The following is a 27,943-nucleotide window of genomic DNA, read 5'->3' as shown; positions in this document are numbered from 1 at the left end:
CAGCTCTACCACTTTCTTTACATGCCTACTTAAAAGCAGCTTATTAGAATAAAGAGGAGAGTACTGGTATTATTAAATAGTAACTTCTGGGAGAATCAGGAGAGCTTTGAGGCAATGCTCAGAGGAAATTTGGTGGAGTCTACGGAACCAAAAGTTGTCTGAGTTCCAGGGGATGTCAATATATTAGTGAAATAAGTTCAGGCAAGGAGGTAGAAATGACACTGTGAGAAAAGCTTCACAAGAACCCACTGCAAGGGAAGCAGCTAACCTGCTAAGAAGGCAGAAACCCTGTATTTACAGCTTAGCTTCACTGCTTAAAGCTGTGTGAACATTGAACATCTAACTTCTCTGACTCTGTTTTCTCATACATAGTATGGGAATGAGACTGTCTTCCTTGGCTATTTCTCAAGATATATAAGCAAAAACTATGCATTTTATATAGCTACACTCATCAAGAGCCAACACAAGCAATAACTATCCAAAGTACCCTTTGGGCCAATATGGGTTCTAAAAAAAAAAATAGTAAAATCTCAATCAGCTCAAATATGAGAAGTAATCAAAATATCTGACAAAATTGGTAAGATTTCATTGTTGGTTGATAATCTTCCTAAAAAGCGTCTAAATCTATATTGCACATAATTGAACAGACTTTATTTTAAATGATTGAGGACATTTGGGTTTACTACAAGGGCAATGATTCCAAACACAAGTTTTTAAGTTTCTAGGGTATATGGGCATCCAACTCCCCAGAAAAACAGGAAGTTGTTTTGATGAAGAGGCACAGAAAAATTCCTGATATTTATAGGGCCCAGATTTTTGGATTTAAGTTACTTGAGATTTTATCATATATATGAACTAGGAATGAATATATCTGGCCTTGATCTTTCCATTGAATTTCAGACTTAAATATCCAATTGCTTACGTGACATCTCAACTTGAATGTCTAAAGGATACCTCAATCTCAACATAACCAAAAAAGAATTCTTGTGCTCCTCCTTCACCTTTGCTTGCTCCAGTAGTCTCTCCTATCTCATTAAACCCTGTATCTACTATAAACAAAGTAGTGTTTTAGGCTCTTGGTGATATAGCTGTTAACAGACATAAATCTCCACCTTCATGAAGCTTACATTCTAAAGAGACAGTCAAAAAAACAATTAAAATACACAGTATAACAGAAAGTGCTGTCCAGTAAAGCAAAGAACTGGGATAGGTAGCACCCTGATCAGAATTAAGTCGCAATTTCAGAGTGCGGCCAGAGAAGACCTCACTGAGAAAGTGACATTTGAGCCAAGATCTGAAAGTAAGGAACAAGCAATGCAGATATAGGGGAAAGAGTACAGGAAGATCAGCAAATCCAAGGGCCATTAATGTATAAAATCTTTGAGGAACAGCAAGGAGGTTAGTGTGATTGGAATGGATTAAGCCAGAAAGAAACAGAGGTGTACCTTAGGATGTTAGGATGATGCCCAGATGATGTAGGGTTTTGTAAGCCATTGTGATGACTTGAGATTTGGTTCTAAATGAGATGGGAAGTACAGTCATGCATTGCTTAACAAGGTTACATTCTGAGAAATGCCTCATTAGGTGATTCCATCATTATGTGAACATCATAGGATGTACTTACACAAACCTAGATGGTATAACCTACTACACACCTAAGCTATATGGTATGGTATGTCTTTTAGGCTACAAGCCTGTACAGAATGTTATGACACTGTATACTGGAGGCAACTGTAATACAATGGTAAGTATTCGTGTATCTTAACATCAATAAATTACAGTAGAAATACAGTATTATAATCATATGGGGCCACTATTTTATACTGGTCCGTCATTGACCAAAACATAACTATGTGACACACGACTTTACTTATCAATGTCTGGAATTATCTTGTTTAAGTCTTTACCCTTGGGATGGGACTTCCTACTCTGAGTTAAAGTGTAAATTCCATGAGAGCAAAAACTTTGTCAGTCTTGTTCAGACCTGGGATCTCAGGATACAAAGAAAACACCCAGCAAATCTTTGGATGAATGAGTAAGCAAATGATTCAATTGAACACCTGTGATATTACTAAAGGATGTAAGAATGAAGCAAGATCACCAAAATTAAGTTGGATAAAGCATATTAAAACACTGAATTTAGAGGCAGGAGATGTGGGATGCAGATGGAACTTTTGTTTTTATATGGATTCACAGGGTACATGTGCAGGATTATTACATGGATATATTGCATAATGGTGAGGTTTGGACTTCTAGTGTACCTATCACCTGAATAGTGAATATTATACCCAATAGGTAATTTTTCAGCCCTCACCCCCCTCCTCCCTTCTGGTGTCCCATGTCTGTTACATTGGTCTGTATTGGACTCTGTTTTTGACTCAGAGGAATGTTGGATGGGTCACTGCCTTACCCTCAGCTTGAGTTTCCTCATCTATAAAATGAGTATGGTTGTATGAAATGGTTTTTGTTGGCATCTAACAAAGTATAATTCCACAATTCAGACATTATAGGAGTGGTTTTTGTGAAACCTATGATATGTTCACAGAATTCTGGCATACTTAATGCTATTTGATGGATTATCTTAATATAAATGATTTTCACTTTCAAATTGGGAGAATATGTTTGTTGAATTGGTTGCATGTTTGAAATAGTCATGATAAACTTGTGGTTTGACGTTTAATGCGACTTTATAGTAAACATGACACTCTACCTCTTATATATGCTATAATTGTTAGAACCACATCAATCCTACCTCTAAGGTCTTGACAATTAGAGAACCTAAAAGTCATTACAAATTTTCTAAGGAGCCAGTACTATTAGAGATTGAATAAACAAAACAAAAATATATAGAAAAATGAAAAAAAGTGAGATACATCCTAGCCAGATTTAAATATGAGGGAATAAATTTAGCTTTAAAAAGAGGCATAATCCTTCAAAGAAATAATTAAATCCTAGTAGCATGGGTTCTGGCTCAGATATAAACTGCTGTTACAATACACTCTATTTTGTAGATATTTCACAGGAGTACGGTAAATGTGAATTCATATCAAACCATATACTTGCTACCACAATCAGTGATAAAATCTTAATGGCAATTTAGGCAAGGCAAAGTATTTGACTAATTTTAACACCTGAATGAGGTAATACTGGATCATTTTCAAAAGTAGATAAACTCATAGAAAACATAAAACCTGTATTAACTTCAAGTTTGATAACTAAAAAAAAAAAGCACATCAAAGTAGTAAAAAATACTCTCTAATTTAAGAAAAAAGAGTCCAACCTTCTAATATTTTAGCACTTGGGTCTGAGTGACAATCTTCAGCCTCACTAAAACAAAAGAAAAAGAACATCATTTAGGGTGAATTTGATAAATGAAGAAGTTACTGGTTAAGCAAAAGAACAGTTATTCTCCATATGGAAAGAAACCTGAAATAGTATACTATTCACTGAGATTCCAAATCAAATAAAAATGATTTCTGATTGACCTTTTTCCCCTACTTTTCAAATTGTGGTTATACATACATTAAATTTACAATTTTAACGATTTTAAGTGTACAGTTCTGTGGCACTAAGTACATTTGCAGTGTTTTGCAACCATCACTACCATCCAGCTCCAGAACTTTTTTCATCTTTCCCAATTGAAACTCTATACCAATTAAACATTAAAACCTAATTTCCCTCTCTCCCCATCCCCTGGGAACCAGTATTCTACTGTCTCTATGATTTTGACTATCCTAGGGACTTCATATGAGAATCATGAAATATTTGGCCTTTTTACTGACGTATACCAATTAGCAAAACATCTTTCAAAGTTCATACATCTAGTAGTATGTGTCATAATATCCTTCCTTTTTTAAGGCTGAATAACATTCCATTGAATATTTATAACACATTTTGCTTATTTATTCATCTATCAGTGGACATTGGGATTGCTTCCACCATTTGTCTATGGTGAATAATGGTGTACAAATATGTTTCAGTCCATGCTTTTAATTATTTTGAATATACACATAGAAGTGGAATTGCTTGATCATAGGGTATGTCTATGTTTAATTTTTGAGAACCCCCCAACACTGTTTTCCACAGTGTCTGAACTATTGAAATTCCCACCATTGACGCACAAGGGTTTCAATTCTTGACATCCTTACCAGTACTTGTTTTCTTTTTCTTTACTTCTTTTTTCCTTCCTTCCTTCTGCCCCTCCCTCCCTTCTTTAGTTATCTTTATGTGTTGAAAGTAGAATCTGGTGATTGTGATTTGCATTTCCCTAATGATTAGGGAAATGATTGAAAATCATTTTATATGCCTGTTAGCCATTTGTATATCTTCTTAGAGAACTGCCTGTTCAAGTCCTTTGCACATTTTTAATTGGGTTGTTTTATCATTGTTGAGTCATAAGAATTATTTACATATTCTGAGTATTAATTATTTACTAGATGTATAAATTGCAAATGTTTTCTCCCATTCCATGGGTTGACTTTTCACTTTGTTGATTGTGTCCTTTGAAGCACAAAATTTTTAATTATAATGAAACACAATATATCTATTTTTCTTTTCTTGTTTGTGCTTTGGTATCATAACAACAACAACAACAAAAATTGTTAAATCCAATGTCATGAAGCCTTTTTCTCATGTGTTCTGACAAAAGTTTTTTTAGCTCTTATGTTTAGATCTCTGACTCATTTTGAGTTAATTTTTGTATATGGTGTAAGGTAAGGGTTCACCTTCACTTTTGTTTGTTTTTTGCATGTGAGTATCTTTTCCCACCACCACTTGTGGAAAAGGCCATCCCTCATTAAATGGTCTTGGTACCCTTGGTAAAAATCATTTGATCATATATGGAAGAGTTTATTTCTGGGCTCTTTATTCCATTTCCTTGCTTTATAAGTCTGTCTTTATATCAGTATCACACTGTTTGATTACGGTAGCTTTGTAGTAAGATTTGAAATCAGTAAATAAGACATCTGCATCTTTATCCTATTTTAAGATTGTTTTCCTATTAAGGGTCTCTTGAGAAACTAATGAACTTTAGGATAAATTTTTTATTTCTGCAAAAAAAATTATTGGTATTTTGATAAGGATTCCATTGATTCTATGAATTACTTTGAGTAGAATTAACATTTTAACAATATTAAGTCTTCCAATCTATAAACATGAGGTGTCTTTCTACTTTTTTGCATTCTCTTTAATTTCTTACAGCAATATTTTGTAGCTGACAAAGTACAAGTCTTTCAATTCCTTGGTTAAATGTATTCCTAAGTATTTTATTCTGTTTGTTACTAATATAAATGGATTTTCCCCTTAATTGTTTTTAGATAGTTCAGTGTAATTACACAGAATGCAGCTAATTTTTCTGTGTTGATTTTATGCCTGGCAACTTTGCTAAATTAATTCATTTGTTATAACAGCTTTTTGTGTGTTCTTCAGGGGTTTCTACATTATGACCATGTCATCTATAAACAACAATTTTTCTACTCATCCAATTAGAATGCCTTTCTCCCTTTTTCTTGCCTAATTTTTCTGACTAGCATTTTCAGTACTATATTAAATAGAAGTGGCAAAAGTAGTCATTTTTTTTTATTTGTCCCTGATCTCAGAGGAAATACTTCATTTCTTCACCACTGAGGACAATGTTAGCTGTAGATGTTTCATATATGACCTTAACAATGTTGAGGTAATTTCCTTCTCTTCCTGCTTTGCTGAGTCCTTTTACCCATGTAAAATATTTAACTTTTGTCAAATGGTTTTCCTGCATCATTTGAGACAGATCATTCTGTTAATGTGATGTATTACATTGATTTTTTTTTTTTGAAACAGGGTCTCATTCTGTCACCTAGGCTGGAGCGAAGTGGTGTGATCACAGCTCACTGCAGCCTCAACTTCCTATGCTCAATAAATCCACCTGACTCAGCTTCCTTAGTAGCTGGGACCATAGGTGCACACCACCACATCTGGCTATATTTTGTATATTTTTTTGGAGAGATGGGGTTTCGCCATGTTGCCCAGGCTGGTCTCAAATTCTCGGGCTTGAGAAATCTGCCCATCTTAACCTCTCAAAGTGCTGGGATTACAGGCATGAGTCATTGTGCCTGGCCTATTGATTGATTTTTGTATGTTGAAATTTGCTTGCATTCTGGGATAAAACCGACTTGGTCATGATCTTTAAACCTTTTAATATACTGATGAATTTGGTTAGTTAATATCTTGTTGAAGATTTTTGCATCCATATTCATCAGTAATATTGTTCCATAGTGTTTTCTTGCAGTGTTTGGTCTTGGTAATAATGTAATGCTGGCATCATGACTTTGGAAGTGTTTCTTTCCTCTTTTCAATTTTTTGGAAAAGTCTGAGGGGGGTTAGTGTTAATTCTTTGAAATTTGTGACATCCACCAATGAAAGCATCTGGTCATAAGTTTTTCTTTGTTAGGAGGTTTTTCAGTTATTGATTCAATTTCTTTACTATTTCTAAATTTGTTCACTATAATTTAGCATAATTCAGTCTTGACAAGCTGTGTATTTCCAGGAATTTATCCATTTCATCTAGATTCTCCAATTTGTTGACATACAATTATTCATAGTACCCTCTTATAATCCTTTTTATTTCTATAAACTCAGTTGCTATTTTACCTCTTTCATTTATGATTTTAGCTGAGTCTTCTCTTTCTTTCCTTAGGCAGTCTATCTAAAGACTTGTCAATTTCATTTATTTATTTATTTTTTTAACGAACCAACTCTTTGTTTTCTTGATTTTCTCTATTTTTTATTCTCTATTTTATTCCTTCCTAATCTTTATTACTTCCTTCTACTTAATACTGTTCAGTTTGTTCTTTCTCTAGTTCCTTAAGGTGTAAAGTTAAGTTGTTGTTATGAGATCTTTCTTACTTATTAATGAAGAATTTACAACTATAAATTTTCCTCTTAACATTGTTTTTGTTGTATTCCTTAAGTTTTGGTAAGTTTGATAATTTCCCTCACTGTTTCTTCTTTGACCCATAGGTTGATAGTATATTGTTTAATTCTCACATATTTGAGGGTGTTTTTGTTTTTCCTTCTGCTATTGATTTCTAGTTTTATCCCATTGTAGTTTGAAAATATATTTTGTATGTATTCAAACTTTTAGAATTTATTAAGACTCATTTTGTGGCCTAAGATATAATTTATCCTGGAGAGTGTGCTATGTCCTTTTGAGAAAACTGTGTATTTTGCTCTTGTTTTATATATGTATATATAAAACAATATATGTATATAAATATATATAGATAGATAGATAGGTTCAATAAATCTATAGTTTTATTCACATCTGTATTAGTCTGTTCTCATGCTGCTATAAAGGTCTGCCTGAGACTGGGTAATTTATAAAGGAAAGAGGTTTAATTGACTCACAGTTCTGTATACCTAGGGAGGCCTCAGGAAACTTACAATCATGGTGGAGGGAAAGCATACATATCCTTCTTCACCTGGTGGCAGGAAGGAGAAGTGCCAAGCAAAAGGGGGAAAAGCTCCTTATAGAACCATCAGATCTCATGAGAACTCATTCACTATCATGAGAAAAGCAGCATAGGAGTAATCACCCCAATGATTCAATTACCTTCCACCTGGTCCTTCTCATGACATGTGGGGATTATGGGAAGAACAATTCAATATGAGATTTCAGTGGGGACACAGCCAAACCATATCAACATCCTCTATTTCCTAATTTTGTTTAGCTGTCTCTCCATGATTGAAAATGGCATACTGAAGTCTTTTACTATTATTGTAGAGCTGTTTATTTCCTCTTCAATTCTGTTAATATTTATTTAATATATTTTGGAACTCTGACGTGTGGTGCATACAGATGCTCCTCAACTTACGATGGGGTTACGTCTCAACAAACCCATTTTAATTGGAAAATATCATACATTGAAAATGCATTTAACACATCTAAACTACCAAACATCGTAACTTAGCCTAGCCTACCTTAAATGTGCTCAGAACACATACATTAGCCTACAGTTTGGCAAAATCATCTAACACAAAGTATTAAAAATATCGTATAATATATTGAATATGGTACTGAATGTGTATTGCTTTCACGCTGTCATAAAGTTAAAAAATTGTAAGTCAAATTTTCATTAAGCTAGAGACCATTTGTATATGTTTTTATTATCTCTTCCTGGTAAATTGATGCTGTTATCATCATACAATGTTCTTTTTTCCCTCTCTTTTGGTTTCTGTTTGCATGGGGTATATTTTTCCATTCTTTCACTTTCAACCTACGTGTATTCTTAGATCTAAAGTGAATATCTTATGGATAACATACAGTTGGATTAGTTTTTAAAATCCATTTTGTCATTCTATCTCTTTTGATTAAAGTGTTTAACCCATTTATACTTTAAGTAATTAGTAATAGAGAAGAACGTTCTTTTGCCATTTTGTTGTTTTCTGCATCTTACAGTTGTTTTGTCCTTCATTTCTTCCATTACTGTCTTCCTTTGTATTTAGTTGAACTTTTTAGTGGCACATTTTGATTCAGTTCTCATTTCCTTTTATGTGTATTTTAGGAATATTTTCTTTGTGGTTACTACAAGGATTATGTGACTCTAATTTTTAATTGATACCAAGTAAACTTAATTGCATACAAAAACTCTACTTTTTAACACATTTGCCCTCTACCCACTTTATGTTATTGAGGTTCCAAAATTATATATTTTTACATTTTGTATCCATTAGCGTAAATTTATTATCTGTTTTATGCATTTGTCTTTTAAATCCTTTAGAAAATAAAAAGTGGATATATGACCTAAATTATGATAATACTATTTTTTATATTTGTTAATGTATTTGTTAAAATTTACATAGTTTCATATGGCTCTGAGTTACTGTCTAGCATCATTTCATTTTTCTTTTTAACTTGAAGAACTTTCTTTAGCATTTCTTGTCAGGTAGGTCTAGTGTTAATGAACTCCCTCAGCTTTTCCTTATCTTGGAATGTCTTAATTTCTTCTCATTTTTGAAGAAAATTTTTTGCTGGATGTAGAATTCTTGTTTGACAGTATTTTTTTTTCTTTCAGCCCTTTAAATATATCATCTCACTGCCTCTTGGCTTGTAAGGTTACTAATGAGAAAATCACTAGTAATATTATGAGGGTTATTTGTACATGATGAATTACTTACCTTTTTCTACTTTAAAGATTATCTTTGTCTTCTGACAGTTTGATTATTATGTGTCTTGATATATTTTTGTGTTTATTCTGCTTCAAGTTTGTTAAGCTTCTTTTATTTGTGTATGTATTTCTTCAAATTTAGGAAGTTTCAGCCCTTGTTTCCTCAAATAATCTATCTGTTTCTTTCTCAATTTATTCTTCTGGAATTTACATAGTGTGTATATTGTTCTGCCTGATGGTGCTTCAGAAATCCCTTAGGCATTGCTTACTTTTTTTTCAATCTTTTTTCCTTTTGGTCTTTAGACTTGGCAACTTCCAATGACTTGCATTCAAGTTCACTGATTGTTTCTTCTGTCTGTCCAAGTTTGCTGTTGAACTTCTCCAATGAATTTTTCAATTCAGTTATTATATTTTTCAGCTCCAGAATTAATTTTTAATGTTTATGAGTACATAATACTTACACATTTGTATGGGTTATATGTGATGTTTTGATACAGGTATACAATGTGCAATTATCAAGTCAGGGTAATTGGGGTATCCATCACCTCAAGCATTTATTGCTTTTTGTGTTGTATGTTAAGAATAGTCCAATTCCTCTCTTTTAGTTATTTTAGAATATACAATAAATTATTGTTAACTCTAGTTGCCCTAATGTGCTACCAAAACCAGAATTACTGTTTGGTTCTTTTTTATAATTTTTCTGTTAATATTTTAATTTTGTTCATACATATTTTTACTAATTTCCTTAGTTCTTTGTCTACCTACAATATTTAAGATAGTTGTCTTAAAGTCTTTGCCATGTAGGTCCAACTGATGTGCTTCTTCAGGAACATTTTCTGGGTATTTTATTCTTTCCATTTCAATTTCCCCATTTTTTGTATGCTTAGTAATCTTTTGTTCAAATATGAGTATTTGAAATAATAAAGAAGCCACCTCTTCTAGTTTTTGCTGATTGATGTGGAAAATATTTACTAATTAAATAATTAAATAATTTGAGCCTTGGAAACAGTCCAAAGTGAAGATTTAGTTTTTTTTCAGATCTTTTCTGAGCATGCAGTTTTCAAGCCTATGTTTGCGCTTCCCCAAACTCAGTTTTTCTGAGCTGCTTTTTAAATGATTTAATTTCCCACAGAGTCACTTCCTGCTCCTTCTTTGGAACTTAGATATTCTGTTGTGTCTCTCTCTTACCATAATTTCTTGCCCAAGGTGTATATGGTTCTGCAGTCCCTCTGTAATTTTCATGCATTATGGCACCTATCCACTACTTTCTGTGGTTTCCAGGCTTAGAACCAAACTATGACACCATTGCCTATCTGAGTTCCTAGTCAGGTGAAACAAAAATAATTTCTTAAGAAAGCCCATAGATAGGTCAGAACAAGATCTACTCTGCTCTTTCCACCAAAGGGAGGAAACTGTAAATTGGGCTCCTTTCTCTTGACTGTGTTATACTATGCTGGGAGGAAGTTGGATCCAAGAGCAAGTTAAACTTCACAGATTTTTTTTAACTATTTTGAATGTGGTATTTTGCTTTCTCTCTCCCTTCCTCCTTCCCTTTCTTCACCCCTCTCTCCTTCCCCTTCTTCCCTTCCTTTTCTTTTTTCTTTCCTTCTTCCTTTTATTTCTCTCTCCTCTCTCTCTCTCGTATACTCTTTTTTCTTTCTGTCTCTTTTCTTTTTCTTTCATCTTCTCTCTCTCTCTGTCTCAGAGTTTCACTCTGTTACCTAGGCTAAAGTGCAGTGGCAAAATCATAGCTCACTCTAACTTTGAACTCCTGAGCTCAAGCAATTCTATCACCTCAGCCTCCTGAGTAGCTAGGACTAGGTGCACATGACCATTCCAGCTAATTTTTTATTATTTTATTTTATTTTAGTAGAGTTAGGGTCTTGCTATGTTGCCCAAGCTGGCTTCAAACTCCTGGCCTCAAGCAATCTTCATGCCTCGGCCTCCCAAAGTGGTGGGATTACAGACGTGAGCCATCATGAGCAGCCGGCTTTTTCTTGATTGAATATTCATTTGGTTGCTGCAGACTGTTGTCCAGAGCTGTTATAAAGTTGTGTTAGTCAGATTGTAGTTGCTTATGTTTTGTTTCCATGGGGAAATCAGAGCCTTGAGCTTCCTGGTATTATCTTGCTCTAAAATGATTTTTATTTAGTATTACTTATGCCTGCTTTTTACTTCACTAATATAACCAATAGAGAGGTTCCAACATTACTAGCTATGTATGTTAAAATAACCTATTATGCAGGAGAAAAGAGACAATGGTGGGCCAAAAACAGATGTCCCAAAATAAGGCCATGTCAAAAAAAAAAAAAATGCAATTCCAGCATGCTGAATGAAAAAAAAAAAATCACTAGATTTTTCTGTGTATAACATGAGTACTTCTCCACAGATAAAAAAATGTTATCTCTTCCAAGTTGTGTATAATTTTATAAATGCAAGCACAAATTTAGGTATTTTCACTATTCTTGATAGAGTTATGAATCAGATTTCAAGTCTACAGTGCACTTTGTTCCTCTTTGTCCCCTATAACTGTTACAGTCCATACTTTGCCCCTAGTGTCATCCAAACTTGGATTGTCTTTCACTTATGTATGCTATCCATTCTTAAAGAGCCACGTTAAACTCCATTGCTTTCTACAATGTATCTCTGAATGCTAAAACTTATATTTCTCAGTCCTTTGGATTCTTCTTATAGGCAATGACAGTAGCTTTCTTAAGAGAGCTAAGCATGTACACTTTTGTACTGATACTGCATATTTCATTTCTGGGCCATTACCTCTCTCTCTCAGGTTAGAAAATACCCTAATACATTAGCAAATACTTTATATAAGACACTGATACACTAGAAACTGGTTTGAAAACTAGGACATAGAGGCCAGGTATCTAAAAATAAAGGAGCAGATAGCAAGAAGTGGCTTTGGAATTATTCACAGTAGGGTGCCACTGAAGGGAAGAAGTTGGGGAAGGTCTGAAGCTAAGTACTTGCTCAATTACAGTTTTGCCAGGGGCCCCATTCTACTCATAAGCTCTACTTTATCAGATTTCTATATTTATACTGCTTTAATTTCATATACCCAGTAGATGAAATGAGATCTTCTTGGTTGTATGAAGATGAACTCATAATTCTGTGTATGAAGTAATGTGTTGGTTCAGTAACAAGATCCTTTTCTTCCTTCTGGAAAAAGACAAATCAGCTATTACACTAAATGGAGTTTGAGATATACTTTCTTACCTTATGGCATTTTTTGCAGTATAATCTACATTTTAATGGAAAAAAGTTCCAGAGATTAGTTAAAAGATGGGTGGGCCCTTAAATTCTAATTAAAAGGTGTCTTCCAATATAATTAACTTGAAATAGTTCAGTGAAGATTACCTAAATTATGACGTTAGATTTTGGACAAATTTTAAACATAAACCTAGAACAATGTTTAAAGAGTCGAATTTTCTTCTAAACTTTAAAAATATTTGAAATCATATATTACTGAGTGCAAAAAGAGGAAGAACACAGATACAACTCTGGTCAATTAGGTACCTTGCCAGGTCAATCATCTTAACACATACTTTGATCTATTTGTTGCAAAGTCATGTGTGCTTCTGAATTGACCAGAGTTATATTTATGTTATTTTCTGTGGTTCATCTAAGCTTTTGTGTTAACCTCGGAATCACATCAAATGGATAATCAAGGGAATGGCCTCATCAGAAAATTAAAAGTTGTATATTCTCCAAAAACATGTTATGGTATAGAATTTCATGTACCCAGTAGATGAAAATAATTAAAATTAATTCTAAAATTAATTAGAATTACAGGGCTCATCCATCTTTTAACTGATCTCTGAAACTTTTTTCCATTAAAATGTAGATTATACTGCAGGACCAAACTCAAAAGGTCACTGAGACCCAGACTATCATTTGAGAGTTTGGAGCCAGCAACAAGAGATGTTTACCATGCCGATAGCAGAGTTTATGCGCTAATTATATGGGTGATATTTAAAATATATGAATTAACTTGTTAAGGTTGGATAAGTTGGTTATATAACTTACCAAAAGATCACCTAGCTACTAAGAGTTAGGATTCAAACCCAAACAATCTGAATTTCCGTGGATCTTATTTTGTTCCTCCTACCTCAGCCAGTCTTCTGGTGCTATTCTAGTAGCATTAGGCTCTCCACACAAAATGTTCAATGAGTATTTACCAGCCAAAATGCAAAGGGGTGGAAACCAACTGTTTTTAATAATTAGCTTACATTTTTCTTAACTGGTTTCCATTTTCTCTTTTCTTTGGGATTCTAATTAATCTAGTTTTTGCCCTATTACCTGCTTTCCCACAGTTGAGTTTTATAGCTGTACCTGGTAATAATTTCCCTTATTCTGTAAATATCACCAGGCTTGAGATTGAATTCGTTTTAGCATTCTTTTCTGACTAATCAAGGTACATTCTTGGGCCAGATTTGTGAAGCTGTCTCCCCTTTCTAGTCACTAACAGTCATGCTTATCACTTACCTTACACTGGGGCTTTTCCTCCCAAGATGAAGAGGCTGTTTCAGGCATCGTCTTTGGTGTGGCCATGTCAAGCTCAGCAACAGCTCTTTTAACATGTGTCTCCTTGGATTCTATTACCTGATTTGAGATTTCTTCAGTACTTTCAATATTTGCACTGGCTGTGGTCTGGCAACATTTACTTAGTGACAAAAATTTTTTCAGGCTGCTCGTGCTTAGTGTTGACTTAGGAGAAACTTTGCTTTGTACTGGCTTCTTGACTTCTTTCAGTTGATCTTCAAACACTTCGATGCCTTCTTCTTTTGCAGAAGTCTCTGTTAAAACAACTTCATCTTCATCAGAATCTAGTCCCTCTTTTATGTAATTTTCCAAATACACTTGATCAATATCATGAGCTACTAATCGAACAATAAGATCATTTTTACTTTGAACATCTTTTAAGAGCTCCACCTTTGTAATATCAGGCTTTCTCATATTCTGAAATGAATTTCTGGCAACGGCCTGAAATTAAAGGTATAGCAAATATTAAAAGCAAATGCCTAAATCACTTTCCTGTAGTTCAATTATGATGTAGTTATTTTCTTATAATTTCTAGTTTCAATTTAAGTAATATCTTCAAATATCACTTAATTATATATTAGCAATATTTTTAAAAGAAATAAAGACAAATAACAAAAAATTTGTTGGCATGCCATTTTTTTACATTTATTACATACCTTAATCTAATATAACTTACTCCAAAAGTCAGAGCAAGGTTTAGCATAACTAATTTAATTACTTCCTCTTAGTCATGTATCTTGAAAGTTTTGTGACAGAAGTAGACAGGATAACCTATTTTCCAAAATCCTAGGTAAGGAATTATAGAGAAATCTAAATACACATATTTTCAAGAAAAAAGGGCAACATATTCACTGATCTTGATTTTCAAAAGTAATGAATAACCCAAATGATGATTTTAAAATCTTTACTCCCTATTCCTCCACTTTTGATCTTTTGGACATATTTTATAAAAGATTCTTCAAAATATAAATCTCCATGTCTTCTCACTTCCTAAGTTAAATCTCAGTTTCCACTGTCAATGTTAAAGACAGATCAGAGAAAAGACAATTATAATTAAATAACAGAATTTCCCCATTTCTCTAGCTTTTGACCATGCCACAGAATCTCAAAATTAAGTTAATAATCTTAGCTCTCAACCTCCCTTTGTAATATCATAAACCAGTTTTTCAGATAATGCTGCCTCAAAGGAATATCTGCAATAACAAAATATCAGAAGAACCTCTTTAAAAAGTTTTTAAAAATCAATTTTGATTATCTGTGCTATTGGAGGAAAACAGTGGTTTAGAAAATCCAAAATCATTGTATATTTTGGGATATGTTACTACCAGTGATTTTAGTATGCATATGTCTGGTGTGTTAAGAATCTATGGTACCTTAAAACAGAGGATTAAGTCTTGAGGCAGAACCAACAAGAGTGTAGGATTTCTAACCTAAACTTTCTTTCTCTTCACTGCTGTGTCCTTTTGTTGAAGATAGATAATATTGGTAGCCCAATTGGTGCCAATCACATGCCTTAACTGAGTTCCCCATGTCTGCTTCTTTATTGTTTTATTTTTAGGATGGCTTATTTTTAGGATACAATGGGGACACAGGCATTGGGCAAACATTCATGTTTGGAACGGGAGAAATTGGCCTGATAGAAGGGGCTACAGGCCTCACGAAAGTCCAAAAGCCAGTAGTGCAATCATTATATCTTAAAGCTCCAAAATAATTTCCTTAGACTGTATGTCCCACATCTAGGGCACAGTGATGGAAGGGGTGGGGCTCTCAAGGCCTTGGGCAGTCCTGCCCCTGTGGTTTTTGCAGCACTGGTGGATACTCTTAGAGTTTGCTGAGTGCCTGAGGCTTTTCCACGCTGAGGGTGCAGGATGCCAGTGGATCTACCATTCTGAGGTCTGCAGAATGCAGACTCTCTTCCAACAACTGCACTAAGCAGTGCCCCAGTGGAGACTCTGTGTGAGATCTCCAACCTTAACATGCCCTCTCTGCACTGCCCCAGTAGAAGTTCTCTGCAAGGGCTCCACTCCTGCAGCAGGCTTCTGCCTGGGCATGCAGGTTTTTCCATACACCCTCTGAAATCTAGACAGAGGCTGAGAAGTCTCATTTGCTCTTTAATTCTGTGTGCCTATAGGCTTAACACCACATAGAAACCACCAAGGCTATGCCTTGCAGCCCAAGCTATAACTAGGCCCCTTTGAGCCACAGCTAGGAAAGTTGCTGTGGGAATGTGAGGAATGTTGTTCTGAGGCTGCAGAGCCCATGAAACCATTCTTCCCTCCTGGGCCTCTGGAACTGAAATCAAACAGAGTGCAGTGAGGGTCTCTGAAATCCTTTTGAAGCTTTTTCTCCATTGTCTTGAATATTAGCACTTAGATCTCTTTCAGTTTTGGAAATTTCTCTAACAACTGGTAGTTTTAAATCCGTCTTGAATTTGTCTCTCGAAAAACAAACAAACAAAGAAACAAATAAACAACCTTTTTTTTCTCTGCCACATGGCCAGGTTGATTTTTTTTTTTTCTTTTTTTTTTTGAGGTGGAGTCTCGCTTTGTCACCCAGGCTGGAGAGCAGTGGCATGATCTCGGCTCACTGCAACCTCTGCCCCCCATGTTCAAGTGATTCTCATGCCTCAGCCTCCGAAGTAGCTGGGACTACAAGCATGTGCCATCATGCCCAGCTAATTTTTGTATTTTTTGTGGAGATGGAGTTGGAGATCATGTTGGCCAGACTGGTCTCAAACTCCTGACCTCAAGTGCCCCACCCACCTTGGCCTCCCAAAGTGCTGGGATTACAGGTGTGAGCCACCATGCTCAGCCAATTTTCCAAACTTTTATGCTCTGCTTCCCTTTTAAATATAAATTTCAAATTTAAGTCATTTCTTTCCTCCTGCATCTGAGAATAGGCTGTTAGAAGCAGCCAGGTCACATCTTGAATGCTTCATTTATGAGAAATTTCTTCTGCCAGCTATCCTAGGTCATCACTCACATGTTCAACCTCTACAGAACTCTAGGGCATGGACACAATGCAGCCAAGCTTTTGCTAAGGCATAACAAAAGTGACCTTTGCTCTAGTTCCCAGTAAATTCCTCATTTCCATCTGAGACCTCATCAGCCTGGACTTCGTTGTCCATATTACCATTGTCCATCAGCCTTTTAGTCACAACCATTTAACCAATCTCTAAGGAGTTCCAAACTCTCCTTAATCTTCCTATCTTCTTCTGAGCCTTCTAAACTCTTCTAGCCTCTGTCTGTTAACCAGTTCCAAAGGTGCTTCCATATTTTCACATATAACTCTCCACTCCTTGGTACCAATTTTCTGTGTTAGGCCATTCTTCCACTGCTATAAAGAAATTCCTGAGAGTAGGTAATTTATTAAAAAAAAAAAAAGAGGGTTAACTGGCTCATGGTTCTGCAGACTTTACAGGAAGCACAGTGGCATCTGTTTTGGGGAAGGCCTGAGGAAGCTTCCAATCATGATTGAAAGCAAAGTAAGTGCAGGCACATCACAAGGTGAAGGCAGGAGAAAAATAACGTGTATGTGTTGGGCAGGGTGCAGGGGGGTGCCACACACTTTTAAATGACCAGATCTTGCAAGAATTCACTATTGCAAAGACAGCACCAAGCCATGAAGGGTCTGTCCCCATGACCCAGACACCTTCCACCAGGATCCACCTCCAGCATTGGGCATTACAATTCAACATGAGATTTGGGCAGGGATAAATATCAAACTATATCAGGGTGTGAAAACTTAAAGCATTAATTAACATGTTTACTAGCCTTGAGATTCAGTTTTATGGGTTTCAGAAGAGTGCTGAAAAAATTTACTCTAAGCTTATGTTCCAGGAGGCATGGTTCTATAAAACTTTGCTAATTGTCCAGGCTACAGACTACATGCCTAAGCATACTCAGCCCTCCCACAAATGCACGCCATCAGTTAAAGGGATTTTAATAAAAATCAAAATGTCTGATGGATCAGTGCAACCTATCTGTTGGCAAGACAAATCTTTTGTCCTCAGTAGTAGTTTCCTTGTAATAAGGACATTATTTTTGGCATTTTAAATTCCCAGTTAAAATATTTGGGAGCTGAGTATGGGGTTACAGGGGAGAGTTAGGTCTAGAGCAATAGGGAAGAGGCTCATAAATATAGCAGCAATACTGCAGCTGGGTTTAGAAAAAACAAGTGTGTAAGTGGAAAGAAAATGGGTATATCTTGAAAGGCCAAGCAAATGGGAAAGGCTAATATAATAGAAGTAAAATAGAACAAATGTAATCTAAGAGTTGGCAGTCTAATGTTTGCTGATGAATGTTACTAAAAGGAAATGAATACTACTCTGGTGCTTTAAATTTGAAAATTAAAACTACTTTAGACTGTTCCATATATCCTGATATTCTTTTAACTGGCCTGTTTGAACACCTTTAGATATCCATAATGAACTAAGGAACTACACAAGTTTGCTTCTTTTAAATATTTAAATGACAATTATAACTTGTGTCAGTCTGGTTTTACTGTGAAGGGTATGTGCTTACGATCTCATTCTGAAAAAATTGTATTCAAAAGGATTGTCTTAGGAAACTAGCCTGAGACTTTTAGAGTGAGCCACAGAACTAACATGACAAATCCTAGTAAATAATAGGACTGTATGGATGAACTGATGCAACTAACTCTCTTACTGGGCTGAGAAACAGCAACAACAATGAATGCATTTCTATATACTTATTTGAGGAAGGAAATCACGAAGAACCATGTCTCACTATTCACTCATTTTCATGCCATTGCCTTTGCACTTACCTCTAAGGGTTTTACATCCAGTCTTCCAGTCTTATCCAATGAAGTGCGTCTGTATCTCTTTCTCTTTTCTAAATCAGGTGATCCTAAGGAGTAATTTCTCCCACTTATTGATGCTCTTCTCAGTTCTTCTATGCTATGTCCAGTTCTTTTCAAACACTCCTGCTTAAGTTTCTCAAGAGGTTGAGTTTTTATAGAAATAACTGCAAAGTGTTCTGAAATAATTTTTGGATCTATTTTGACTGGTTTTTTTCCAACATGTGGAACTATTTTAATTGGAGATTCCTCTTCAGATAAATTTTGATCTAACTTTTCTTGCTCTAATTCAGGAATCACATTAAAAGCATGTTCTTGGGCCTTTCGAACGATTCTATTAATGTCTAGCTCTCCAGAGAGATCAGCATTTGAAATTGTTGAGCTAATTGTATGTAACGGAAAACTTGAAACTCCATCAATAATTAAACTAGCCACTTTTTTAGGAAAGGCTGTGTTTGTATCTTTTATATCATAATAAAGTTCTTTGTTGGTTCCTGATTGTTGCGGTATGTTACTATAAACAGAATCAACAACCTGATAAATCCTTTCTGTATTTTCTGGATTTAAACAGTGCTCTTCAGGATCAGAAGCTATTAGACTTATGCCACTTCTGGAAATTTCAGCTGTTACCGATTTTGACAGTTGAGATGCGATTTTATTTAACTCAGGCTTTGATAAGTTTTTTTCATCTTTGCTTGAGAAACTTGGCAACCTTATTAATTTAGCCAAGAACAAGGCCAACACCTCTTCTAAAAGTTTGGCATCTAATGTCAGACCTTTTCTGGATGAAGACTTTTCCTTAGACTTAAGTTCATCAATAATTTTGATCACTTTTTCCATAATTTTGACAGCTTCCAGAACTAATTCTGAATTTGATACTTCTTCCTCTACTTGAGGTTGAAATTCCGAATTCGAAATTGCATTCACCATTAAAAAGCCTATTGTGTCAGAAAGGACATTGCTTTTACCCATTAAATCTTTAAATACAGAAGTATAAGAGCCAGAGTGCTTTAAAACACTGGTATAAATAGAATTAACTATGTTTTCAATAGTTGCATTATCAGCTACAGGCACAGTAGGTGATTCCTTGGTGGGTGGTACAAGTTTAATCTTACTTTTGGAGATAAATTCTTGGACTGAATTTAGTACTTTTGAAGTTATTTTTTGCATATCAGTTTCTAGAGATTTTGTTCTTTCTTTATGCACTTTTGGAAATATAGATAAAAGCTTTGATAAAAATTTCACGGCAATTTCTTCTATTATGTTAAAAGACAGCTTATGAGCATGTGAAGGTTTAGGTAGGGGCACATCAGTAGTTTCGAAAACATGTTTAAGGATCTTTTCAACAATGTTTTCAACTTCCACACACTGATGTGGAGTTAGCTCTCCACAAAAATAGCTCTGAAACTGATTGCTAGCCACTTCTCGTAGAACCAAGTCAACTATGTTTTCTGAAAGGATTTTGCATCCACTGGTTACACAATTTTGTATAATCTCTTGTGATCCAAACTGTGGCAAGAGATTATTATAGACAGACTGAACCACTAATTGAATAATTTCATCATCATCAGATTGTAAGGTTTCTACATACTGTATAGTCATATATTTATCTTGGGAGATCTCTGTTGCAACTGCACTTACTAACTTCATTTGAAGGAAATTCATCTGAAGTTCTGTGAACAAATTGTCCTCAGGTTCTTTTGTTTTTGTGCTGGATATTGTTGAGAAAATTTTGGATAAAAGAGCAGAAATCACATTCTCTAAAAATTTATGAGGTAATATTATTGTACATGGTGATGAAGTTTGACATTCTTTGCTGGCTGTTTGGGCCAACTTTTGGACCTTTTTAACAACATCCTTAGATTCCAGAGGCAAACATGCTGAAACTGAAACCTCATCACAAAATATCAAGTTAACCTGATGCTGGAAAATTTCATTTATCACTGCACTAGTTAGTCTTCTTGCTAAATTTTCTCCATTACTGTTTGTATTCTTACAAATAGAGTCTTGAGCTCCATATTCATTTAAAATATTACAAACAGAAGAGTGAACAACTTTATTGACCAATGTTTTGTCAATCAATGGTATCTTATCCGAAGAAGGTTTTCTCATCATTTTATGCATAGGTGGCATTTTATCTGCAGATTTTATCTTAATGCTGGATGGTGCTTCATCTGTAGTTGGCTCTTTATACCTTGGAGGTACTTTAGGAACTGAAGACACTTTACCCACAGGGAACTGATTTCCCTTATCTGGCCTGAAAACCTTAATTTGAGCATCTGAGAACTCCTTCAACAGCGAATTGATGAGTTTCATAGCAGTGTCATAGAGTTTAGCTTGATTTTGCTTATCACTAACATTTTGACGTCTATCTTGTATTTGTGTTTCTGGTATAGAAGAAAAGATCAATTGTTTAACCATCTCAGTGATAACATCTTCTGAAAACTTAGTAGGAAAAATTCCAGGTTTACTTTCTCGTTGGTTTTGAGGATCATCTGGTTTACTGGGTTCACTTTTAATCTCCTCTCTTACTTTCTCTTCTTCTCTCTCTTCCTCTTCTTTTTCTTTGGCAGAGATATTTTTGTTAGTTGAGGAGTGTAATTTTTTTGTTGAAACAGACTGTGCCGAATCCCTGCTAATCTCTTGAATTACATTTAATACATTATCCCCTGGGGGGCTTTGGTCATAACTGAGTTTTGAATAATATGCTGGTTCTGGAGAAGAAGATAGTTCTAAAACATCTTCATAAACATTTTCAATGACATTTTGAACACGTTCATAATCTGAGTGGTGTTCCTCATCCCTACCTGTTTGTGTTGGAGAGTCTCTTCTCCCCTCATTGCTTGATGTTTGAGTTCTTATTTCCAAAGTCTCTGTTGTAGTCCCTAGATTTCTCTTGGACTTCGAGGAGGATAACTGAAAGAGCTTGTCATCTTTTTTAAATGATCTTTCTCTTGCATTGTCAATCTTCTTTTTATAGCCTATTTCAGAATCTGATCCAAGTACTTCCTTCTCATATTCTGCATCATCAATTATTAATGAAAAATGTGTGTATAGCTCATCATCTTTCCCTTTTTTATCTCTTGGAATTAAATTTCTTTTCTTCTCAATTTCATTATTATTAAATGTTTCACTAAAATTTGGCTCCTGAGTATCTTTGCTTTTCACAGTGGTAGTTGAAGTAACTTTTGATACATTCTCACTATGTTTTTGAGTACAAATTCCCACTTTATTTTCATCCACTTCCTTTTTATTTGTACCACCTGTAGCCAACCCTGATGTTAGGTTAATCATGCCGCTTTTCATAATTGCATTTATAGAGCTAAGTATTGGATTTTGGATGTCACCGTTTTTCATTGATGTGTCCTTGGTTTTAAAACTTTTCTTTCTATTCACTGTACCTCTATTTATTTCCAAAGTGCTTATCATGTTTTTGCAGTCTGGGATGGAAGAAGTATCTTTATATGATTGATCTGGTAAAGAAAGTTGGTTCTCTTTTGCGCATCTGCTTATTTGTGTAAAGGTGTTTTGTGGTAGGTGTTGAACTCTTTGGGTGATATTATCTGGATTTAGAAATGAAAAGAAGGTGGAAGACCAGTCTCCTGAAAAAAGTGGTTGAATCTTGAATGCAGACATTGCCTTCTGGGTTAGAGCCGCAATCATCCCTATAGCAATGTTACTTTCATCACCTTTTTGAATATCATTAGATGTGCATTTTTCTATGAACTGATCATATACAAAATTGGATATTTTATCAACTGTCTCTTTATCAATTGGTGGAAAAGAAAACATTTTTTCAGCATTTGGTAAAACTTTAATTTCACTTTTCTTAAATTCCCTTATCAGAGAATTTGCAAGTTTTAGAGCCAAGCCCATAATATCTAGCTCTGCCATTTCATTTTTCTTAGAATCTTCAGTAATAATGGGTAGAGAACAAAATTTGTGAACAAGGTCAACGATTATGTCTTCCAAAAATGTAGCTGAATAGAGAGAAGGCTGTGTCTTTTCTTTACCAGATTTAGCAAGTTCAGAGACATGGTCATAATCAGATAAGTCACTGAAAGATGATTCTTCACCATATAAAAATGGCTGTAAATGATGATACATGATTTCTTTCATAATAAAACCAGCTAATTTACTGAGGAATGAGGGTCCTTTTTTGTCTGCATCTTTTTGTACTTCAGCTTGGAATTCAGATGTTTTCAAAATATTATTACATATGGAATCGACCAAATTTTCAGTAGGTTCTAACTGCATACTTTCTGCATTATCCTCTGCCATGGAAAGTCGAATCTCATGTTCAGAAATTTCTTTTATAATTTCATCAGTCAATTTTGAAGCTGCATCCAGAAATTCATCATCTGGTGGAAACTCTTTCTCTTTTAGTTCATTTTCAGTGTGAGTTGAAGGGAAGACATGCCCTAGAAGCCTGTAAATCATATCTTCTAAAAGAGAACGAGGCAACACAGTAATATATGATGGCAAGGCATGGCTATCCTTTGTGATGATGTTAAGCACATTTCTGATGATATTATCAGCTTGGGGGTACGAATAAGAAGAAGACTCTAATTCTCCTGAAACTAATGACTGCACTTGATAATCATATATTTCTTCCAATAGCAAATAATATATTTTCCTACCAAAACATATTGTGTCACTTTGTATAACCCTATGTATTTGAATCAGAGATTTATATTGATCTAATACTTTTCCATATACTGAGTTGACTATTTTTTGAACCATTTCTTTGTATCTTTCTGAGAAACACAAATTTTCATCAAAGTTATCTGCAACTAAAATCTCTGATGTGGTGAACTCCAGAACAATTGAATTTACCAATGTTGTAACAATCCTGGTAAGTTTCGGTTTCGCTCTATCTGGGTTTTCAGTAACCAACATATTATGTGAAAATGCATAAAGAATTTTGCATAAGAGCTCAGAAATTACTTCCTCCAAAAAGACAGATGAGTTCACAATAAAAGATAATTCTCTTTGTTTAGGATCTATTGCTTTCAATTTATAAGTTTGATCAACTTCCGCCAAACGGAGAGTTTTATCTTCAGATAAAAATGATTGAATATGATGGTTAAAGATTTCTTTTATTATAAAACTCGCAATTTTTGAAACAGGTATGTCACTTATGCTCTTTTTATCTTTTGTAATGGACTGGTATGTATTTGAATGAGAAAGATCAGCATAAATGGAATCAACCATAGACTGGATATCTTTTGCTGAAATCATACTCTGTTTTTTATTTCCATATTTAATAATACATATTTCATGTTTTGAAATTATTGACATAATTTCATTTATCAGTTTTATCACTGTATTACTTAAGTCTGATTTTGTAGTATCTGACTGCTCTGCACTGGTGTTCAATGGACTTATCTGAGATGTAAGCTGAGTAACTATTTTTTCCAAATGACTATGTGATAACATAGTGGTATACATTGTTGAAGCTTGTCTTTGGAATCTTGATTTACTTATATCATATTGAACTCTTTTTATTAAAACATTTGCACTGAGTTTGGAACGTGACTTAAAAGGCAGATTTGCTATAAGATCTGGATGAATTTGGAAATCAAAAATTTCAGCCAGGATGATATTAGTTATTCTTGCAGCCAATGTCTTTGTGTCATTTAGAAAATCTTTATTAGGCACGACTTCCATTTCATATTCTTGCAAAACTTTGCTGTACGCCATGTCAACAATTGTTTTGACTACATCCCTATCCACTGGAGGTAAACACAGTCTTTCCTCAGTATTATCTATAATGCTAACTTGGGCTTTTGAGAATTCTCCTGTAATCAAATATATTAGTTCTTCAGCTTTCTCAAACAGTTCATCTTCTGAATCTCTTATGGATTTTGTTTGTACAGTGCCTACTACCCTGTGGAATATTTTTATTAAAACCCCAGAGATTACATCTTCCAAGAATGTTGAAGAGTAAACACTGGTATAAAATAACTGCCTTCTCTCATCATCAAAATATGTGTCTGATGAAGATAATGATTTTCCACTCACAAATGGCTGAAGATGTTTTTGACAGATATGTTTAATGATGAAACCTGCTATTCTATCAATAAGAACATCATTACTGCTTGTGATATTTTGCACAGCTGATTCTTCAGAACCAGAGGTTTGCACAACATTTTCAAATACTGAATCAACAAGGTGCTGAATATCATCTTCTGAATAAATAAATTTGGTTTCTTCTTCCTGTTTTGAAAATCGAATTTCATGTTGGGAAACTTTCATCCTAATATCACTAATTAGGTTTGAAGCAATGTCATTGAAATTCACTCTTGATATATCTTTTTGGGTTTCTCTGTTTAGAACCAGGCTAGATGTAGAAGAAAATAATTTAGATAATAGTACTCTGATCATATCTTCTAAAAATGTGTATGGCAGCAAGGTGTTATATAGAGGTACACTCTGGCTTGGCTCAGTAGATTTACTGATGTTACTAAGAATGTCCTGAACAATATTCTCAGCCACTGAATTAGAATAGGTAGAAGCTGAAAAATCCCCAGAAAACAGTGGATGAAGAAGGTAATCTGAAATAGCTGCTACAATTAAATTGGTAATATTTTCCACAAAAATGCCACTGTCTTCAGACTCTTTATCAACAGCAAGGTCTAGCCCATGCTGCTTTAAAGCATTTCTATAAACTGAGGTGACAAGTTCATCCACAATATCTGTACTGAAAGAAGAGAAAGACTGTTCTTTGTCATCACAGAGAATGTGAATTTTAGCTTTATTGAAATGCCTGTTTATGGAGTTTACTATTCTTTGGGTCATGTTTTTCAACTCAATTTCAGTGTTACGCTTTGGGCTGAAAATCTTTGACAAAACTCTGGCAACAATCTCCCTTACAAATGAATCAGGGTGAATATCTAAGGGTGATTGCTTCTGAGGTCTGTGTGACTCTATCACTTCACTCAGAACCTGTTTAACAATAGTAGACACTGGATCCAGTGGAGTCCTTGGATGACATAAAACCGCTCCACTCAAAAATGGTTGAAGATGATTTTCGATAATCTCTTGGACGATAAAGCTGGCTATCTGGTCAACCATAACTGGGCTTCGGCTTACTATACTTTTTTGTATTGAAACAAGAGAGTCAGACATTTGCAAAATATTACAATAAACAGAATCAACCATCTTTTGGAGGTTTTTTCCAGTATATAGATATTGATTATCATATACAGTGAACCAGATTTTATGTTTTGAAATGGCTGACATAACCTTATTTATTATACAAGTGGACATTTCATTAAAATCAGAACTCATTAAATAGTTTTTTCCTAAAGAGGAACATGTAATGGGTGGAGGAATTAGCTGAGATAAAAGCCTTCTTATGACATCTTCTAAAAATGAATGTGATAACATGGTACTATAGTCTGATGAAGACCTGGGTAGAGAAGTAAATTCTGTTAGGTTACTTTGAAGCTTTTGCAATATAATTTCAGGTTTGAGAGGGTAATATGAATGGGGTATGAGATGTTCCTTGAAGCAAGATGGCAGTTTGTAGTCTAAAATCTCTAACAATATGCCATTTGTTATTTGTTCTGCTATTGAGGCATTGTTGTATACCAGATTATTACCACAGGCCACTTTTAATTCATACTGCTGTAAAACATCATAATAAACTGAGTCAACAATTTTGCTAACAGTTTCTGTATGAACTGGTGGAAAACACAGCCTTTCTTCAGCATTCCGTAGAACAGTGACTTGAGCATTATTAAATTCATTCACTACATTGTTGACAAATAATGTATTCATCTCATTGAGCCAGGACACAGTGATGTTTTTATTTTTGCCCCGCAATGACATAGAGAGATTAAAAAACAATTCTGAAATTATTCCTTCCAAAAATGTGGCTGAATAAACACCAGCATATATACCTTCCTGATGTAGCTTATTATGAATGGCTACCTTATCCATTGCCTTTGTTCTGTGTCTTTCAAGAGGTGACACAGAAGAGGATTTTACTGCACAATGCTTGTCAAATGGTGCTTGTATTTTGGAGCTAACCACAGTGCGATTATTCAGGGATACTGTCAAAGAATTACTATCATAGCTCCTGAGTTCTAAAGAACTTTTACTTTGTCCTAATTCTATTAATTCTGACTTTCTTGCTTTTGTGAAACTAGACTGTATTTCTCTTGTTCTATAGTTCAAATGCTCATTTGCAAAAGGTAGACTTTTCGGAGCTTGTTGTATACTGTGAGATAATTTGTCCGTCAATGATTTAACCAAGCTGTGGGAAATAATAGTAAGCACAGAGTCTGGTGTCAATAAGTCTTGATCAATTTCTGCCACATTCTCCAAAAGGTCTGACATGTAATCTACTTGAAGGCATTCACAGTCCATTCCTCCCTTACGATAATCAGATTTTCCATCTTCTACACTTTGAAGCATTTTTAAAAGTTGACATTCTTCTGCTGATGTTTCCTCTGAAACAGAACCTTTATCAAGAAAAGCAGTGCTTGTGCATTCTTCCAAAAGTATTCTGATAAGTTTCTCACATACAACATTGAGAAGAAAAACTGATTTTGAGGACAGCTGTAGGTTATTGCTAAGTATGCTATTAGGTTGTTCATTATTTGAGGAGTAGAAAAATGTTCTTTGTATTTTACCAGAATCCATACCCCTATCTAGGCATTCATCTGGTGAAAATAAATCTGAAACAATATTAAAAACTTTATTGACTACTTCTTTGGATTCACTTGTTTTTAGGTTACCAACCAGGCTGTTTAACTTACATGCAAGATAACTTAATTTATTTTTTTGAAAAAGTTGATCAATTTGTTGAGTAGAGAATTGCCAGTCTCTGGGGCTTGCCTGTCTATTGATTTTGTTGCAAACGGGTACACTATTATTTCTATGCATAGAAAATGATTTGTTTCTTTCACTGCTTTCAAAGTGATAATCTACTTCTATTTCTTTGGACAGTACATGAATCACTCCTACTAAGAGATCCTGAAAGAGGTCATCAAAGCCACCAGAAACTATTCCTGGACAGTAAATGTATTTTCTTGGTATGGAAACCATTTTCTGTGCAATGTCAGCCTGTATAATTTTATTATTAAGAAGAATTTTGATAATGATTTCAGAAATACATAAAGCAAGTTCTCCAATGGAAATTGACCTGCTCTCAAACACTTGAGAATGAATTGAAATAATCTTGCTAAATGTTGCTTCTTGAATTTCCCATGCTTTCTCTTTTTCTCTACCTTTTTTGGTGCCATCAGAAATGCTTGAAGTTAAATGGTAAAGTACTGACTCAGTGAGATGTTTACAACATTGATAAATTGAAGAATCATCGTATTTGTTTCTTAGGAGCTGTTTTGATTCATATTTTTTCCTTGACCATGTAGAAACAGTAGACATCTTTTCCTCACTAAAAACTTAAAAAAGGA

General features: G+C 34.6%; 1 protein-coding gene and 1 long non-coding RNA gene across 5 annotated transcripts in view; one reads left to right on the top strand and one right to left on the bottom strand.

Annotated features, from left to right (window-relative positions):
* The window catches only part of LOC129488145 (uncharacterized), a 521,486-nt gene that overhangs the window by 181,225 nt on the left and 312,318 nt on the right, over nucleotides 1-27,943 (top strand). The gene's annotated exons all lie outside the window — the stretch shown is intronic.
* Nucleotides 1-27,943, bottom strand: part of FSIP2 (fibrous sheath interacting protein 2) — a 92,879-nt gene that overhangs the window by 5,509 nt on the left and 59,427 nt on the right. For all 4 annotated transcript variants that reach the window (XM_055289947.2, XM_055289948.2, XM_055289949.2 and 1 more), the window contains 4 exons: nucleotides 18,486-27,931; nucleotides 13,644-14,141; nucleotides 12,217-12,317; nucleotides 3,281-3,327 (listed from right to left, as the gene is read on the bottom strand). In XM_055289947.2, coding sequence (XP_055145922.1) covers nucleotides 3,281-3,327; nucleotides 12,217-12,317; nucleotides 13,644-14,141; nucleotides 18,486-27,931 — 10,092 coding nt within the window. The remainder of the gene's footprint in view (nucleotides 1-3,280; nucleotides 3,328-12,216; nucleotides 12,318-13,643; nucleotides 14,142-18,485; nucleotides 27,932-27,943) is intronic.

This window comes from Symphalangus syndactylus, chromosome 8, assembly GCF_028878055.3.
Source record: "Symphalangus syndactylus isolate Jambi chromosome 8, NHGRI_mSymSyn1-v2.1_pri, whole genome shotgun sequence".
Taxonomy (NCBI): Eukaryota; Metazoa; Chordata; class Mammalia; order Primates; family Hylobatidae; genus Symphalangus; species Symphalangus syndactylus.
This window is presented reverse-complemented; position numbering and strand designations above follow the sequence as displayed.